General features: G+C 44.7%; 2 protein-coding genes across 3 annotated transcripts in view; both read left to right on the forward strand.

Moving 5' to 3' along the window:
* The first annotated feature begins 409 nt into the window (after positions 1 to 409).
* bap1 (BRCA1 associated protein-1 (ubiquitin carboxy-terminal hydrolase)) lies at positions 410 to 8,041 on the forward strand. 2 transcript variants are annotated; one of them, XM_056606638.1, is made up of 17 exons: positions 410 to 599; positions 975 to 1,004; positions 1,125 to 1,179; positions 1,450 to 1,582; positions 2,300 to 2,419; positions 2,779 to 2,840; positions 2,968 to 3,110; positions 3,243 to 3,321; positions 3,404 to 3,527; positions 4,319 to 4,442; positions 5,027 to 5,181; positions 5,263 to 5,405; positions 5,691 to 6,154; positions 6,268 to 6,494; positions 6,641 to 6,733; positions 6,853 to 6,925; positions 7,176 to 8,041. In XM_056606638.1, exons 1-17 carry the CDS (start codon positions 563 to 565, stop codon positions 7,307 to 7,309), a joined length of 2,196 nt encoding a protein of 731 aa, XP_056462613.1. In that variant the 5' UTR covers positions 410 to 562; the 3' UTR covers positions 7,310 to 8,041. The 2 variants fall into 2 exon arrangements, with proteins under 2 accessions (XP_056462613.1, XP_056462614.1); XM_056606639.1 differs by having other exon boundaries at positions 5,263 to 5,396.
* Positions 8,042 to 8,491: 450 nt separating this feature from the next.
* bsnb (bassoon (presynaptic cytomatrix protein) b) overlaps positions 8,492 to 18,673 on the forward strand; it is a 66,686-nt gene continuing 56,504 nt past the window's right edge. The window contains exons 1-2 of the mRNA XM_056605296.1: positions 8,492 to 8,670; positions 16,957 to 17,344. Coding sequence (XP_056461271.1) covers positions 8,492 to 8,670; positions 16,957 to 17,344 — 567 coding nt within the window. The remainder of the gene's footprint in view (positions 8,671 to 16,956; positions 17,345 to 18,673) is intronic.

Raw genomic sequence — 18,673 nt, forward strand, 5'->3', positions numbered from 1 at the left:
CTGTATTTTCACAATAATTGTACAACTGTACATATCCTGCACACTGTAAATACCACCTGTTTATATGCGATATATGTATTCCATATTTGACCTTTTACATTTTTGTATTTAATATTACACCGTTTTTTACATTACACTGAGAGAGAGAGAGAGAGAGAGAGAGAGAGAGAGAGAGAGAGAGAGAGAGAGAGAGAGAGAGAGAGAGAGAGAGAGAGAGAGAGAGAGAGAGAGAGAGAGAGAGAGAGAGAGAGAGAGAGAGAGAGAGAGAGAGAAGAGAGAGAGAGAGAGAGAGAGAGAGAGAGAGAGAGAGAGAGAGAGAGAGAGAGAGAGAGAGAGAGAGAGAGAGAGAGAGAGAGAGAGAGAGAGAGAGAGAGAGACTGTTATTACCATGGCACCGTCGTCGGCCTTCCAGTGATGACGTAGAATGTAGTCGCCCACGGTCTCTTTTGTGTTTATTTTTCAGTTCTCACCAGCTTATGCTAACATTACCGATTCAAATGCATTTTGTGATCATGGGTTTGCATAGATCGTTTTTTTAGCTATAGTGTGCAAGAATGCAAAGATGAACAAAGGCTGGCTGGAACTCGAGAGCGACCCGGGTAAGACGTGTTACGGGACATTATCAGGGGGATGGCGAAGTACGGCTAGCCTCCAGCTAGCTTCAGAGACCACTCGGGTTTATCAAAAATCATAATCCACCGCTATTACTTAGCTTAAACAGAACTCCGATGAGTCTTGTACTTCTGTTTACATATAGTAATATAAAAATAACAGCCATCGCACAAACAGTTGTATGTGGATGGTTATATTGTCTTGCTGGCTATCATTGCACAGCCACTAAAGACAGGTTAAACACAGTGATGTTGGATTGATGTGGAAATGTATGGGGCCCATACGGAGCACATATTGTTCATTTTATTGAAGAAAGGAAAGATTATAATTAAAATGTTTGTCTATTATTTGCTGTACTACAGGACTGTTTACTCTGCTGGTGGAAGACTTTGGTGAGTGTCAGATTTCTAATGTTTAAGCATAGGCTACATACCGTTGCATATAATGATTAAATATTTATGGATCATTAAGTGGAGAGCAATACAACAATGAACAACTGTAATCTTATGCAGGGGTCAAAGGTGTCCAAGTAGAAGAAATATATGACCTACAAAGCAAGTGTCAAAGGTAACGTTATGTTATTGTGCTTGATCAAATGGTTATATTATGTATTTTTTACATCTTTATTTGATATTCAAATGTTATATATGTAAATGTACTGATTTGCTGCTGAAGGAAAAGGCTAGAGTTAGAATAAAATTACTAGTAAGGAAAAAGCAGTGCATTGGATAGTAGTTTGACAGCTGCATACTTGCAAATCATAGTTGTTCTACTGTTATTGCTTTATTATAAGATTTCATATTTGACGTCAGCTCAGATTGTCTCCATTTCTTTCAGTCCTGTTTATGGCTTCATCTTCCTGTTTAAATGGATCGAGGAACGTCGATCCCGGAGGAAAGTTTCCACCTTAGTTGACGAAACCTCTGTCATTGATGAGGAAATTGTTAACGACATGTTTTTTGCACATCAGGTAAGAAAGCGCATATATATAGATAGATAACAACAAATAGTAGACAATTAACAGAAAAGTATGATTATATTTTAACGGCTGCTATAATACCATAATGCTGTAAGTGTGACTATATAGTACTATTGTAATACTTATAATAACTTAAATATTGGTGTGTTAGCCCTGGTTAATCTGAGAGCAAGGGTTAAGCAGTTGGAGTTCTGTCTATAAATTGTCTCCAGAGATGGACCGGCCCTCAAAAAACGCCCTAGGAGGCAGTTTGATTGACTGCTAATGTTTGCATGCCCAGCGCACAATACCAAAATAAATGGTCCATTTCCTTCAGTATAAATTCATTTTCAGTAAATTTGTAATGGCTTCGGAACAGACAGAATCTGGCGGCAGACGGTCATCCTGGAATTAGTTATTCTTCAGAACTGACAGATGGGCAGTCCGCCCCTGATTGCATCAATTCATGTATTGCCCCTAAATGGAACACAGTGCATATAATAATAGCAGACAATCTGTAGTCTTTCAGTTGGATTAGCTGTATTTTTTTTGTATCTAAAACTAGGCAGTGGGAGGAGTGGTGGGAATGTTTTCAATGTCAACAAACAGAAGAAGGAAAATGCTTGAGTTGTTGGCTCATTGTTTCCTGCTCGGCCAACATGGCACAATACTTCAGTTATTTGTTAAGAATTTGGAGCGGCTTGGTGTTCATGTTGTTTATTTGTCCAGCTGATACCAAACTCCTGCGCCACCCATGCATTGCTGAGCGTGCTTCTCAACTGCAGTGGTGTTGAGCTGGGCATCACACTCAGTCGGATGAAGGCTTTCACAAAGGGCTTTGGTCCAGAGGTAAGGCGTGATCTCCCCCTAGCACACGTTCTTATGTCTGTGGGCAGATTCACATCCATTCTGATGAGATCCTGCTAATGATATTTGGCTCCAGGAAGTGGTCCATTGCCCTACAGCACTTGGAAATAAAGAAATGTATATCATTTCCTTCAACATTCTTATCTATCCAAATGCCCTTATAGTTTACAGCTGATTGGGGTGAAAATGGACATTGAACTAAAATGTAATTGTGACATTGATACAAGTTGTACTGAACATCCAACAGCTCCCTCGTCTGCTAACGAACAAGGCAGGCACATAAAGGATAACTGGTGTAATACAATGAGTTCAATTCATTAATAAGGTTTTCTTTACTTTAGAGTAAGGGCTATGCCATAGGAAATGCTCCAGAGCTCGCCAAAGCACACAACAGCCATGCAAGGTAGGTAGCAGTTAGTGCCTGCAAAGTTATGTGATAAAGCTGCAAGAAAAAAACGATTATTTAGCCCAGGCCCTAAGCACTGTAGAGGCAGCTCTTTGACAGATCTGGTTATCTTGTTTCTATGGAGACCGGAGCCAAGGCACTTGCCAGAGAAGCAGAATGGAATCAGCGCTGTGCGAACCATGGAGGCCTTCCACTTTGTGAGCTATGTTCCCATCAAGGACCGCCTCTTTGAGCTGGACGGACTCAAAGCCTACCCCATTGACCATGGTGAGACTCCTCGCCCGTCAATCAATGCAATAACTAAGCTGTCACAGTCGATCACATAATGTTCAGTCGATTGAAAGGAATGTCAGTTGGTACAAAGAGCCTCTGAGACGTTAAGTAAACCGTCTAACACAGGGCCTTGGGGCGAGGAGGAGGAATGGACGGACAAGGCTCGCAGGGTCATCATGGAGAGGATCGGCCTGGCAACTGCTGGGTAAGAACTGTTACTGTCCGCTATCATTGTAAAAAATGAGGACTCCTATGTTTATGTTGATAACCATTTGGTTCCGTTCCAGTGAACCATACCACGACATCCGCTTCAACCTGATGGCCGTGGTACCGGACCGAAGGATCAAGTATGAATCAAAACTGGAAATCCTCAAGAGAAATCGACAGACTGTCCTGGAAGGACTACAACAGGTTGGAAAACAATCACGACCGCCTCCATGAGTGTTAACCATACTAATATATTCAGATACGCAGTGTTTCCGGTGCCCTGTGGAGTGGTGTTGCCTTTTGAATAAGGACAAATGAATGCAATGCTCAAGGCTCCAAACAGGTTAAGGCCCTAACACACCAGATATCTAGCCGCCGTGAAGGCCGACCGTTGTATCGTGTTTTGACCAAAGATCTGCACTAAATACAGGCAACTAGATTGCAGCCAACTAGCACGTACGTTCTGTGCCTGCCTGAGGGGAGTTTACTCACACTACCAGCAGGTGGCAGTAGTCTATTTGTCTTTAAAAAAGGGACACCGGAAGACCTCAGACTCTGGATGTATACAAACATGAAACAAAGCAGCGTTTGCCTACCATTTTACACCACACCCGCTCAGACGGTTTTGTTATATAGCTATTTCTATCTATACTAATCTACACAATATTCGACACAACATTCAACACCTGATTCGAGCTCGACAGGAAGACATTTCAAGCCTCTCTTCCATTGTATAGTTTCAATATTTCCTTTGGCTGAGATTTGGCATCTCAGCCAAATAACAATTAAACCACTTGGAAAGGAAGTAGCAACTTTATTAATTATACAAGCTCACAAGTGAAGGGGTAGCCCACAGGACATGCTGTTTGATTCAATTAAACAATGATGAGGGGATGTACAATTCTCCATGTAAACTGATTCAATTGACACATCTTCACACTGGAGAAGACTATTGCGTCCCGCGGATCCCTTAACGAGGGCTTCTTCTTCTGCAGTTAATACGGCTCACCCAGCCCGAGCTGGTCCAGGACAAGAAGCAGCAGGAGTCCTCTGCTGATGAAATCAAGAAGGAGGCGGACGCCGAGCCCGGGACCACCCGGGGGGCCACGCAGACCCCAGGTGCGGCCCTCCGTGAGAGGGAGGAATAAGATCCACTTTAAGAGCAAATTGATTTAAATTTAAAATCCTGTTATGACATGTTGCTATGACCTTGCTATCAAGTTAAATGCACTTAATCTGCATAACCAAAGTGTGGGACTACTTATTATTGATCAGGTTTATTGTGGTTAAGGTCAATGTCAGGATGATCAAGGTCGGTTTCAGGGTAATCAAGGTCAGTGTAAGGATGACCATGGTCATTAGGATCAGGCTAATAATCACTAAATTCAGGGTTAGGACCATGAAGGTCAGGGTAAGGATTGATAAAGTAAGCGTAATGATTTAGGGCAGCCTATCGTTGCTTATTTGAATGCAACTTAAGAGCAACTTATCTAAATGCCTTTGTCCAACAAAACGCTTCTCATGGCATCCTGTTGATGCTTTGGACATACGACTTTGTTTATGTAAAATGATAATAGCTGCAGAATATAATCCCAAGCACACACCTTGAAAAGGGCTTGTTTAGCAGAGCCCTTATCAATTGACGATGTGGTCACCTGAACATATCTATTTACATACATATCATGTCTTACCTCATGATGCAGGCGATCAATCCCAGGCTACCTCCAATCCCTCAGGCAGTGCTAAATCTCTGGGTAAACCAGGAGGAGGTTCCCGGGTAGTCACCAGTCCCACCCCCATCGTCCAACGCCTGCCTGCGTTCCTTGATAACCACAACTACGCCAAGTCCCCCCTGCAGGTATGGATATGGAGAACAGCGTCTCTTAACGGGTGCACTCTTTGGTCCTTGTTCTAACATGTGACTTCCTGTGGTGGACAGGAAGAGGAGGACCTGGCTGCGGGAGTGGGTCGCACCAGGGTAGCGGCCGCACCACCGAAGCCAACGTACTCTGACGATGAGGATTATGAGGACGAAGAAGAAGAGGTTACTGGTGCTGCGGGAAAACCCAGCAGGTTAGCTGTGTAAGATTGGATTTGGTCAAAGTCTTCCACTGTACTTGGAAATAACTTGGCAATTTGTTTTTATGTATGGAGTACCCCACCAAATCACTGCGCAGCACTAGTTTTGTAAAAGTATAAGCTGCAATCACACTCCATATTTAGTATTATCAGTGTCCCCTCCTGGTAGACATTATAGTAAGACAGATCCATTAAGTGCTCCCACATGTGTTCCATCATGAGTAGTGATTCTATTATAAAGGCTCCTACTGTAATCAGGTTGATTCTAGCGTTTGCTCTCCACTGAAGGTTCAGAAGGAAGGCCAGCCTGCGGACGCGGTCGGGCCGCGTGGGAGGGGGCATGGAGAGCCAGATCGCGCTCAGCGTCCTGGCAGAGAAGCTGAAGAAGGAGGTCCAGCGGAAGGACGCCCTGAGCACGCCGCTGTCCGTGCGCACCGAGGGCCGCAACGGCGGCGTCAGCATCACGGCGGCGTCGCAGCCGTCGCCCACGCCCAGCAACGAGAGCACGGACACGGCCTCGGAGATCGGCAGCGCCTTCAACTCGCCGCTGCGCTCGCCGGCGCGCTCCCAGGCGGCCACGCGGCCGTCCAGCCCGGTGGCGTCCCACCTCTCCCGCGTGCTGTTCGGGGAGGACGACCTGCTGCGGCTGGACCCCCGACACAACCGCGCCGTGCGCGAGCTCGGCCCGTCCATCTGCGTGGCGCTGCTCCACCTTCAGGAGGACGGGGTCATCTGTTCCCTCCCGCCGTCTGGTGAGAGCGCAGAGCCCACCAGCTCATTAGCAACATGAGACGGTTTAAGAAGTCATGATGACACATCAATCTGTACCCATGTTCAACAGCTGACCTAGTGTGTGTCTTTACAGTGGACTCCTCTGCCAAAGGGCCCAAGCCGCCCTTTACACCCAAGAAGAAGATTAAAGAAGAGGAGCAAGGAGAGGAGGCCCAGGGCAGTGCCGAGGGCCCGTCTGTACAGGTGAAGGAGGAGCAGGACTGCAAGGAAGGAATTGTGGGCAAGCCTAGCAAGGAAAAGATGGACCCTGCGGATGTGGTCGGAGTCCAGAAGCCACCTGGAGATAAATATTCTCCCAAGGTACTTTGCAGGGCTTCACGTTCCTCTGGGGGTCTGCCGGTCAACGTTATTTTTTGCCCTTTTACTCACTATTGGTCTATCATCATTGTTCTGGTATTATTGTTGTTGTGAAATGATGAACACAGAGCAACTGTCCTCTTGTACAGGAGCTGCTGGCTCTACTGAAGTGCGTGGAAGCTGATATTGCTAATTACGAAGTCTTCCTAAAGGAGGAAGTGGAAAAACGGAAGAAATACAAGGCAAGAATCCTTTTTCAGCAACGGCCTTAAAAGCATTTCTTTTGTACACTTTTCTTCCCTGAACGCTCAAAATGTCAATTATCAACGATCTAAACGCTTTACTTAATTTATTAACTTAGATTGATGACCAGAGGAGGACCCACAATTATGACGAGTTCATATGTACCTTCATATCAATGTTGGCACAAGAAGGTAAGTCCTAATAAAGCGAGTTGATTCTACATCTCCTGTATCCATGTTCTCTGTGACTTGAGGTAACCCCGCACCACTGACAGTAAGAACACAGGCTGAAGACAGCAGCCGTTTGTGGAAATTATAGATCTCCCTTTGTGCGTGGGTTTCTTTTCCACCCACAAGCCATTACTTAGTATTACACAACGGCTGTACTGTTCAGTGAAGGTGTGAGAATGTATCAGGGTTTTAAAACGGCTGCGTTCCACAGGCATGCTGGCCAGCCTGGTGGAGCAGAACATCTCGGTGCGCCGCCGGCAGGGCGTGAGCATCGGCCGGCTGCACAAACAGAGGAAGCCGGACCGCAGGAAACGCTCACGACCGTACAAGGCTAAGCGGCAGTAATATATATAGATAACCACACACACACACACACACACACACACACACACACACACACACACACACACACACACACACACACACGCTCTATGTGGTGATCATCTCCTATAGATCATGAAGCATCAAGCAATCACGGCAGAGAAGAAGGAGGAAAAGAAATGGGTGCACTTCTGTAAAGGCTGTTAGTTGTATTTTAAGATGGCTTCCTATTCGTTACAAAACGGTATCATGCCGCAATTTCTTTTATATGTATGTGTACATAATGCGTTACAATTTTAGGCCTCATGTCATACCTTTTGAGATCTGCCTCTTCAGTTAAGAGGCCGGTAATTGTACCAGGCGAACATTGAATGCAAAAATGCCTTCTATATTTCCTTTACAGAGGGAAGAGAGCAAATTCATTTTCCTGAAGGTCATCTGGTATTTTGTAATCATGGTCTCACAGTATAGTTTATAAGGTATTGGAACCTCAGAGATCTGAACCGGCTCTTTTTGACTAGAAGGTGTATATTTCCCTCTTGGGTCCTGTAAATGAATGATGAACCATCATCTTATTTTTGTACCTGACAGCGCTCCCCATGTGCGGTGGTTTATTGTGTGCATCTGTGTGTTTTGTACATATGTATCTGTCTGCCAGCTCAGCATCACTTGCACAGTGGGCCAGGTGGCTTTTGTCCTTACCAATTCATACTACAATAAACAGAAAGAAAATGTGCTCATTGTTCCTTTTTAATTATTAATATCGTTTTTATTTTAATATAGTTATTTTTTATTTTTCTGGAGTACCAGAACATTACATTTGGTTAGGTATACTATATGTTAATAGGGTCTTTATTGAACATGTTAAAAATACCTAAATATTCAATATAATGTAGAATCATTAACTCGTAACATGAACAGGCAGAAATGCAATAGATTGAAATGTGTGCCGGTGAACGCGCGCGTAACCAGGCGTGCTCCCGCCTCTTGCGTCAGCGCTCTCCCCCTCCGTCAGCGCGCCCCCCCTCCGTTAACGCGCTCATGGGCCGTCAGCGCGCTCCCGCTCCGTCAGCGCGCCTGCTCCGTACGGGGTGCTGAATTGTAGGTGATGATGGCGGAAGGGGAACAGCGTCGAGTTTGATCGAGTTCTCTTCGTGGCTGAAGAACCATCCACACCCGCGCTTCACCGAGACGGACCGCTGAGCGATGGGGAACGAGGGCAGCGTGGAGGGCGAGGGGCCGGCGGTGCAGGGCGGCACGGCGGCCCCTGCAGCGGGGACTCCGGCTTCCGTTTCAGCACCACCGGCCCCTGGACAGCTCACCAAGCCCAGCAATGGTGCGCCAGCCGGAGGGACCGGGGCCGGACCCGGGCCGGGGATTAACAGGTAGTCACCGTGTAGGACGAGCACCGAGAAAAAGAGCCGGTGTCACGTTACGGTCATAGTTAACGACTAGTAATGAAGCACATCGGGAAATTCGGTTGACGAGATAGACTTCAATGTGCGCTTAATTATTTATTTCAATATCCTTGTCAACACAATTCACTATCCGGTTGAACACCGATTTCTCGATCAAACGTCAGTGCCGTCGTGCCATGGGCACCGATATTGAATTAACATTTTTCGTAGCCTACGAAATGTAGCCTACAAGTTAGAGTCAACAATGCGTGAATATGGCCTTAAAGCGGTTAAATAGGCCAGGACGGAATCACACGCCCGCTCCTGGGGCTCTATTGAGGCTGATGCATACATGTTGCCGGGAATAACATGGATATCGGATCACATGTCCAATAACATTTCCGTACGCGAGCTACCGTAGACCGCTGCTCTACAAAGAGCTGAGCCTATGTAACATTTAGGATGGGACAGCCTAGCGCTTCACCTTGGATGCGTGTGGTGGTGGCGATACTACGTGGTGTCCATTTTACGAGAATGGTGATAGCACCGTCTCATCATCGGCCCGATAATAACACAACCCAACGCAGTGACGAGCATTGTGATTCACCATCGTTCCCATCATTAAGCACTTGTAACCGGATGGGAGTGTTCCTCTTACAGGATGACACCACGTCCCTGGAAGAGGAACACAGTCGTTACAGCTTTTGATGAACGACCGTTCCTGTCGGTCTCATCCGATCAGAGACTAAACGGGCTATCTTTAGCCCCTAAACTTGTAGCAGGTCCCATCGATCCACACACCTCGAGGTGGTGACGCGGTGTGGCCCATATCTCCCTTTCTTATGTGGCCAACCTGATTGTCCACAATGTCTTTCTGCATTGTAAGCAAGGATCCTTTATAGAGTAATGTTGCTTACAATAATGGCCTAATAATAGCACTAGTTATTACAATTGCTATTATTATTATAATTACAGTTAGATGATAATAATTATTATCATCATTATTATTATTATGAAGCTATATTTGCATATATGTGCATTATAAATACAATTTATTATTATTATTATTATTATTATTATTATTATTATATTTGAGGGGTTTCTATATCAAGGTTGCTATGAAAGGACCATTACAGAGTCTAGATGTTGTAGCTGATCTTCATAAATAATGGTGTAGTCTGTATTTGTCTGCGTAAGTTGAACCACAACCCATGGGAGTGGCTGAAATGTGTCACATTAGCGATGCAATTTATTGCAGTATTGGTAAAGGAAGGCTTGCAATTATTAAATTGGGACATTCAATTAAGTCTAGTCTTGTTCCCTAAATATAATTATAATATACATATACCTATTCATGTTACAATAAGGGTACATTAATGAATACTTCATTAAGATTGGTTAATGCAGTAACAAGCATTTACTGTTAATTAACAGTAAATTTATGTCAGAGACAACATCTCTTACTGTTCATTTAAACTAAGGTATTCATTTCTACAATATGAAAGGGTAAAGTGTGAAGAATTTGGTTGCATATTGCAGAACCGCTTTGCAGAAATCTTCATTCTTGCAGAAATTGGTTCCTCTGTACAAGTAAATGATGAAAGGGCCTTCAAGTCACTGCTGGTTTGTTTATGATAAAGAGCAGGTTGGCAGAGCGGTCACAGAGCAGGTCCTCATCAGTGCCGGACACAACATGTGCACTGGTGCTGTCATTGATAACACTGAACTACACTGAATAACATGAACTAACACTACAAATGTTGGCCCATGATGAACATCGCAGGACACTCCCGAATGATCTACATCCCTTCACTTTAGTTTGCTTCTTGAAGCAACATAGCGATAGTGTTGACAATTTCTTTCTTACTATATTGTTCTATGATTATTAAGTAAACAACCCTTCAATCTTTATCTGAATAATCGTAGACTATGCAACGGCAATCTTTGTGAATAACCCTTTAACATGTAGGCAGATTCACAATAATATCACCCTAAGTGCATAAGTGAGAGACATTATATTCTGATATTGTGGTAGCTACTTGCTCAAACAAATTGTCGTTCCCTTTGAGGGTCTGCATTCGGACCACAAGCCCCTCCGGGTGTCAGAGCAGGCCTGGACCTGTCCCAGTTGGCCTCCAGAGAGAGACGGTTGTTGAGGAGTTGGAATTGATTTGCTGGGCGTTCTTTGGGTCTGGTTCCAACCATTTGGTGCTCACAGGAATGGCTGCATGTGTCTACCCTTCCATAATACCATTAGACTGATGGGACTCAGGAATGCTGCTGACATGAATGACATCCAATTGTTTACAAAGTCCTTGAAACCGTGACCGGTGTGCTATGTAGCATTGTCAGAGATGAGGGTGTGTGGTGTGCATTGGACTGTGTAGTATCCCTTTCATTATGTGATCACAGCAGGTGAAGTCATGTCTCGGAGAAGGTAGATTTCAAACCATCTGGAATATGAGTCCACAAGCACTTGGTAATGTTTGCTGTGCCAGTTGAAAATGTCTGCAGCCACGGTAGACCATCAGAGGTCTGGAACGGGATGGAGCTGGGGAGGTTACGGTTGCTGATGAGATCTGGTGCTTTTGCACTTCTGCACATGAGAGAAACTCCCCAGTGATGTCGTTTGACATTGTTGGCCAAAAGATGATGGTTGCTTCAGCAACTGAATGGCCTTTGTGAAGATGTACTTTCAGGGACTGCAGAGAAAGTGATTTGATGACTGAATGATGACTGTTTTGTGACCTTTCATGACGATCCCATCCTCCATTGTTCGTTTGTCTCTGTAGGAAAAGACGAGGCAGACAGCATGCTTAAGGAGGCTCTCAGCGATGGGCTTCCCTGGTTTAATGAGTGCACCGGGGGTTTGTAGAGACTCTGCCTTCTGAGGTCCTCCAGGCGGGCGCTGGAGATGTTACCCTCCCACATGACTTTGAAAGCGTCATTTTCAGCAAGGCTATGAGATGCGTGTGTGTTTGGAGCTTGTGAGAGAGTGTCCACACAGACATGTATTTGTTATCCATGTTGATGTCACAGCTTTGCAACTGGAGCCAAGTTTCAATGGGCTTCTTTGGGATAGTAACCAGAGGTTAGTTGTCAGTTTCTACCATTGTGGACTTTCCTGAGACGAAGTCCTTCAATTTTGTGCAGGCAGGCACGACAGCCAGTATCTCCTTCTCTATTTGTGCATATCGTGTTTCCATGTCGGTGAGGGCGTGAGACGAAAACGCTACTGATCTGCAGTCTTGCATGCAGCTCAAAGTACATAGCATGATGTATCAAGAGTAAGCGTGACTGGCCTTTTGACATTATAGTATGACCAAACTGGTGGGCTTGTCAAGCATGAATTGAAACGGTTGAATGCCACCTGGTGCCGCTGGAACCAGCACCATGCAGTCTCCTTGTAGGTCAGTTATTTCATCGTTGCTGCAATGTTACTGAAGACCAGGGAACTTGCCAAGGTAGTTAAACCATACCAAGGAAGCGCTGTGGTTAGCGGATGTCTGTGGGGACCTGCATGTCAGTGCTGCAGTTTTAGAAGGGTCACTTTTTAGCCCCTGGCTTGTGAAGATGTGGCCTGCATAGTTTACTTGGTCCAAGCAAAATCAGCATTTAGCTGGATTTAGTCTGACGTTTACTTCTCTCGCACATTCAAGCATTCTCTTCAAGTTGGCATCGTCCTCTGCTACTCCATGGCCCCCGATGATGATGTCACAGACAAAACATGGATAACCTACGTTCAGCTGTTCCACAGAGTGCTGAAACACTTCTCTCGCAGAGTTAATGCCCAATTTGTAGGGTATTTGAAACTGTCCATACTGCCGCAACACAGGTAGTAGTGGCCAGCTTTTAGCAAATTTCCTCCCATCATTTCATCAATGCGACTGATCATCTGCGATTCGAGATTTTTTCAAAGTGTCTCTTGTGATGCCATACACTATCCAGTCACAGATAAGCTTGTCAGTCAAATCTCCAGATCTTCACATTTTAGCTTTGACGCTCAAATCACTGATGAGTGACTTAACACTTATTTTCAGATTTCTTGAATGGAACTTGTGTCATTCCATCGTTCTGTTGTTTTGGGGATTGCAGATATCTCTAAACCTTCTTTCCAGTCCGGGTCCTCTGTGGACTCTGCTGGGGCGATCACTGCTCCGTTGTCACCGGGCGCACGCACATCAGCTGCCTTATACAAATGAATACTCTTATCCAATGGCTTCTGGTCCAGCGAGATTAAGGAGGATATAAGCCTTTGTCCTAGCAGGCTTGTCGAAGTGTGGTGTGGCGATCAAATTGTTGTAATCCGCCTATCCTCTGAAACATTTCAGTCAAAAACAACGGGGTCGGGCCTGCAAAATACATCCGCCTTCCTCTGCTAGCGTTAGCAAGCTAGATAGCAGAGTTTGTCGATAATAAAATAACTCGCAGGAAAGGATAGAGAGCAGGTTGACAGAGCGGACACAGAGCAGGTCCTCATCAGTGCCGGACACAAAACATATAAGTCATAAGTTTGTCATGTTTCTACAATAACCCAGAACGGTTATCCGATTGTTTATTAATGGTTCATTAATGTACCCTAATTGTAAAGGGTAACCTAATAAAAACATACAACAATAGTGGTTATGGCACTTTTGAAATTCAGACTCTCAAATGAGTCTCACGTCATAGATCATACATCATATTGTTAAGCCCATAGTATGCTGCTGTTTAACTTCAACCAAGACACTATCGCTGTATCACTGTTGATAACCACTTTGTTCAGTGCTTCACTCTACTTGATGAACTATGCACACAATACTTCAATACAGCACGTACACATGCATTTCATACAGATATTCTATCTATACTTTATAAGGGGAAGATTAAATGCTGTAGCTTTCACTTTGGGTTAAGTATTTTTTTAAGGCCACAATCATTATAAGTTGTCTAACCACAATAGGATTTGAATGACTTTACTCTTAACTATTTTCAGCCATTTCATGTTTCCTTGTATTAATGTGAATCACATTAAGGATCATTCTGCCTATCCAGTTTCCAGTGCTGCTTGACAGATAGTTACGTCCACCAAAGACCGCTTGTGTTGAGAGCTTGCAATAGGCCAAAATTAGGTAATCTTTTAAAAAATGTACTTCAATTTTTGTATTCATTCTTTAAAGGGGACATATTATCAAAACTTTTCCTGGGATTTGGGGTGTTGTTTTGGGTCTCTGGTGCTCCTAAACGCATACAAACTTTAAAATAAGTCTGTACATGATTTTTTGAGTGAGATATGCATTTCTGAAAGTACCCCGCCTACAGACACGAACGAGCGAGTCAGTTTCGGCGCCCCCTCCTACGTAGGAAGGGGGCACATTTGAATATTACCTCCCACTTCCCCACCCCCTCCAATCAGAGCATAGATACGATTTTTGTGACCAGTGGACGAGCACTGGGCGGAGATGTTCGCGCATTTCAGAAGCAGGGAGATTCCGTACAAAACTAGATGTCGTATTTGTAAGTTTGCCATGTGACAGGCAGGGGGTCCGGCGGAGCTGCCGGACTGCCGCCGAAGCTCCGGCGGGGGGGAGCTCGGCGGCAGTCCGGCAGCTCAGCTCCAGGAGAACAATCCCTATCTCCTCCATGTTGGGGTTCAATCTGGACTTCAGATTACATTATTATTATAATATAAAATAATATTATGTAGTTATAGAGCTCCAGGAGTTAGCAAACGGCAACAATCACTTATCCTCCATGCTGTGCTTCACTCTGACAGCTCATTGGTCAATGGGCAGCAGCTTATTTGCATTAAAGCTACAGACACCAGAAACAGCACATTCTGAAGGGACTGAAACAGTGGGGATTTTTTTTTCCTAAAAGCTATTTCCAGCAAACAGCTTAAAAAACATGTTTTCTGGAACTCATATACTATGTTTACTTGTTGGGAAAACACCATAATATGTCTCATTTAATGTTGTCCTTTCCTTTCTGAATAGCATAGTAATATTTGCTTCGTGAAAAAAGCCCAAAACACAAATCTTTTGTTCACAAGGAACAATGGAAATGATTTCTTATCAAAAGATGCCAGGGGAATATTATGTAAGCCATGTTTTGAGCAAGTAGATATTTTCAAAGCTCAACTAATGGTATGTGGTCAGCCTTCATGGGGTGGTACGGAGGCAGGAAGATCGGTTGTATATTTAGGGTGTCATCTCCTAACCAAAAGGAAGAGGGTTTGATCCCCAATGTCCTCAAGTCTGGAAGCCTAACTCCTATCTGCTCTCTAGTCAACATATAAACCTCTGTTACATTACTTAACAGTAAATTGTAATAGTAAATGGACATTAGAACATTTATTATACAAATGTAACTTTATACTGGGCTATGGTGTTTCTAAATCTTCTTTGGATGTAAACAGTACATCAAACCTCAAATCAACTTGTAAAAGCTTGGAATTGTCTTTGCTTTGCACACAAAACAGACCGCAAATTCCCAGTTAATTTGAAAAAGTCGCAGTACAGTGCATAGTGTAGTATAGTGCGATCTGTACTTCATGTACAAATACCAAACCATGGTTGTCGGTCTGGTTTTGAAATATTATCTGTTCCACTACAATCGTACAATCCTCATACTTCGACTTGTACTTCTACTTATATAAGTGTCATAATAATACTTATATACAGAGTATACTAACCCAAGAATAATTGGTAATGGATGGATGAAAGCATTCTATCCTGATTATTCGTGATATAGTTTAGGTTAGGAATACTATTATAATAACAATAGTTGTAAACTGGATTATTAGCATTTATTCAAATGGATGTTTTTCTGTATTTCGCTGTGAATGCCAGAAGCAAACCTGACCTAGAATTAATACAACCTTCTGGATCCCAGACTGTGTAATTTACTGTTGAAATTTGAACAAAATTCTGAGAGAGGAAAGTTCCTTTAAATAATGCTATGTTTAAATATAACTCTACATAGTATTATGAGGATTAGTCATTTAGAATTTAGTTCTTGGATGGCATGTACCTATTCTTCTATGGCCATAAGATGGATGGTATTCTGCTGGTGGAACTGTAGCGTCCAGCCTTCAGGTTTTGTGAAGAGTGTGACCCTGATGGCCTGAAGGAAGAGCCATTCCTAGTGAGAGCAGAAGACTGATTCAGCCTGACCCGTTAGCAGTGACTCAGTGCTGCTAACGCGCTCCACATTTAGTTGTGCTCTCAGCTCGGCTCTTCCTTTAAGGGTTTGCTACGGCTGCCTTTGAGGACAATGGGCACAGTATGGCGCCATCTCATTTGTTGTCATGAGGAATGAACAAAAAATTGCTTTATGTAAATGCCACGCTAAATGCCAAATGCCGTCTGGCCAGAAGTTCACAATGCCGTTTAGTGTCTGGCACAGTTCTGTAAGGTGAGGAGAAGCCACACGCAGGGCACTGCTGCAGGAAATACAAAGAACCGGGAGGACAAAGTATACCAACACAGATAGTGGGATGTTAGAACATCGACTTCAATAGTAATTATGGAGACCTGACTAAGAAGGCCTCCAGACAGTGCATGTTGTAGGACCTGGCTCCAGCCGGTAGAAGGGGTTTGATAGTGCAATGTTTGATGAGTGTGTTTATTATCTCTTTCTGGCAGTGAGACTGCAGGAGCATAGAGCAATGGGCCCAATACAAGTAACATATACAGTATATGTTAGTATATTGTATATGCAATATAGAGATTGCATATATACTGTGTGTATACTGTATTAAAAAAAAAGTGTTCTAGAGTGAGAGGGATAACGTTGGAGAGTGGGAGAGTGAGAGAGAGTGAGAGAGTGAGAGAGTGATAGTGTGGGAGAGTGAGAGAGAGTGAGAGAGTGATAGTGTGGGAGTAGAGGCAACAAATTCAAAATTCACTGGCACCTTAAGAAGTGATAAACTTACAATTCCTTGTTTTATTCTCAATGTGTCTAGTGAATAATTCATGTATGTGTTTATCTATATAAATGTCAAACAAAATGGTTCATGGCGTTTTGCATATTTCTGATGGCATGACACGTTGTATGTGTAGTAGTAGTAGTGATAGTAAAGTAGTAGTAGTAGTAGTAGTAGGACACAATCAATGAAAAAGCTCAGCTGGTAGTTACAGCTGATGAGATGTTGATGTTAAAATAATCATTCCATATGTTTCCTGTTGATTGTATGGATTAGGAGAAAAGTGCAACAGAATAGGAGAGACTTCCCCGACCACTCATTGGTCTGTGTTCAGTCTCAAGCCTCATCCTTCTCTCCTCTTCCTCCAGAACCCCCCAAGCCGACCCCGGGCCCAAAGCCGGGGTCCAGAGTGGCCCCGGGACGGGGGACCGCTTGGCCTCCCAGCAGAGCCACCAGCCCGCCGGCCCCCAGGGAGGGGAGCCGGGCAGAGGCCACGCCTCCAGGATGAGCCTGCAGGTGGAGGCTGGCGGCCGGGGCGGGCGGTCCCCGTCGGCGTCTCCGGACCGCAGCGCCCCCTCCTCCCCCTACTCAGTGCCTCAGATAGCACCCATGCCTAGCAGCAAGCTCTGTCCCGTCTGCAACACCGCCGACCTCATGGGCTCCACGGACGGCCAGCCAAACCACAACACCTGCACGCAGTGTCGCTCCATGGTGTGCAACCAGTGTGGCTTCAACCCCAACCCCCACCTCACACAGGTAGGCCTCAGCTCCTCCCCTCTCCCCCCTCTCCCTCTCCCCCTCCCCCCCTCTCCCCACCTCACACAGGTAGGCCTCAGCTCCTCCTCCCCTCTCCCCCCTCCCTCTCTCACCTCACCTCACACAGGTAGGCCTCAGCACCTCCTCCCCTCTCCCCCTCCCCCTCTCTCTCCCCACCTCACACAGGTAGGCCTCCCCTACCTTGTAGCAATGACAGTTGTAATAATGTCAAATCCTAAGTAAACGTAAATCTACCGTAAACTAGGCTCATTCAAAAATTAAAAATGTCCCTTTAAAAAAAGAGAAATCGGTTTCATATGCAACAATGTCTCCCGATGATGACAAAGCATTTCCTTTTGAATGACTTAACAACGACCAAAAGCCTGTTCCAACCTCTAACCTCCCTGTTCTCAAGCCCTTCCTGAGCGGAGGCGGTCATTGTGATGTGGCCTCACCATGCACAAGCCCTACATCAGGGGAGGAGATGAAGGGAGGTTTGGGGTCGGGCCAGCCTGGTTCTGTCAGATGTCGTGTTGTTGTGTGACATTGTGATCTTTATTGTAACTCTAGGGGACACTTCATGAAAGGCAGCTGTTCTCTGTGAGAATGTGACCTCCAGGTTAATGCGATACAAGTGATGCGTGTAGCAGGAATACTGTCCTGTGCCATTGGCTCTCCATTATGTCAAAGAGGGGGTTTTAAACCGTATAAGGGATATGGATGGTGAGGGCTGTGCGTGTGTGTGTGTTTATGTGTGTGTGTGTGTGTGTGCGTGCTGCATCTTGATCTGCTCTACTTGACTGAACCAGGCCCTTTTATGATCGTCTACACACAAACATTTTGGGATGAAAGGAGAAATCTGCTCCTGATTGGCCTTCATTGTATAAAAGATTCATGCATAGTGAAATATGAAGGGTGGTGAGTAAACCTTTTGGTTGTGGTGTTGTAACAAGGACCTCCTGACTCAGTAATATCTGATTGGGTGATAGGTCAGGGGTCTCTTGTAAATCTGACGCAAAGAGTAAAAGAAAATGGATAATAAATATGTCTCTCATGTCCGTCCATGTAATTTATAGGTACATATAGCTGCTGCTGTTAGCAAGTACCACAGAGTGCCTGTTCCCATCCCCTCTAGCTTGGATCCCATTATGCTTCATGGTCCTGAAGATGAAGGCTCGCTGGAGACTCCCACCAGGGCTACTGAGAAGACATGATGCCATTTGCAGCACAACTACGATATACCGCTATTTATAGGCAATGAGTGCCACCATAGACTAAATAATGTATGGAGGGACCAACCGTGAGTCACTAAGTGCCAGTCGATTCTGA

Source organism: Gadus chalcogrammus, chromosome 13 (genome assembly GCF_026213295.1).
Source record: "Gadus chalcogrammus isolate NIFS_2021 chromosome 13, NIFS_Gcha_1.0, whole genome shotgun sequence".
Classification (NCBI taxonomy): Eukaryota; Metazoa; Chordata; class Actinopteri; order Gadiformes; family Gadidae; genus Gadus; species Gadus chalcogrammus.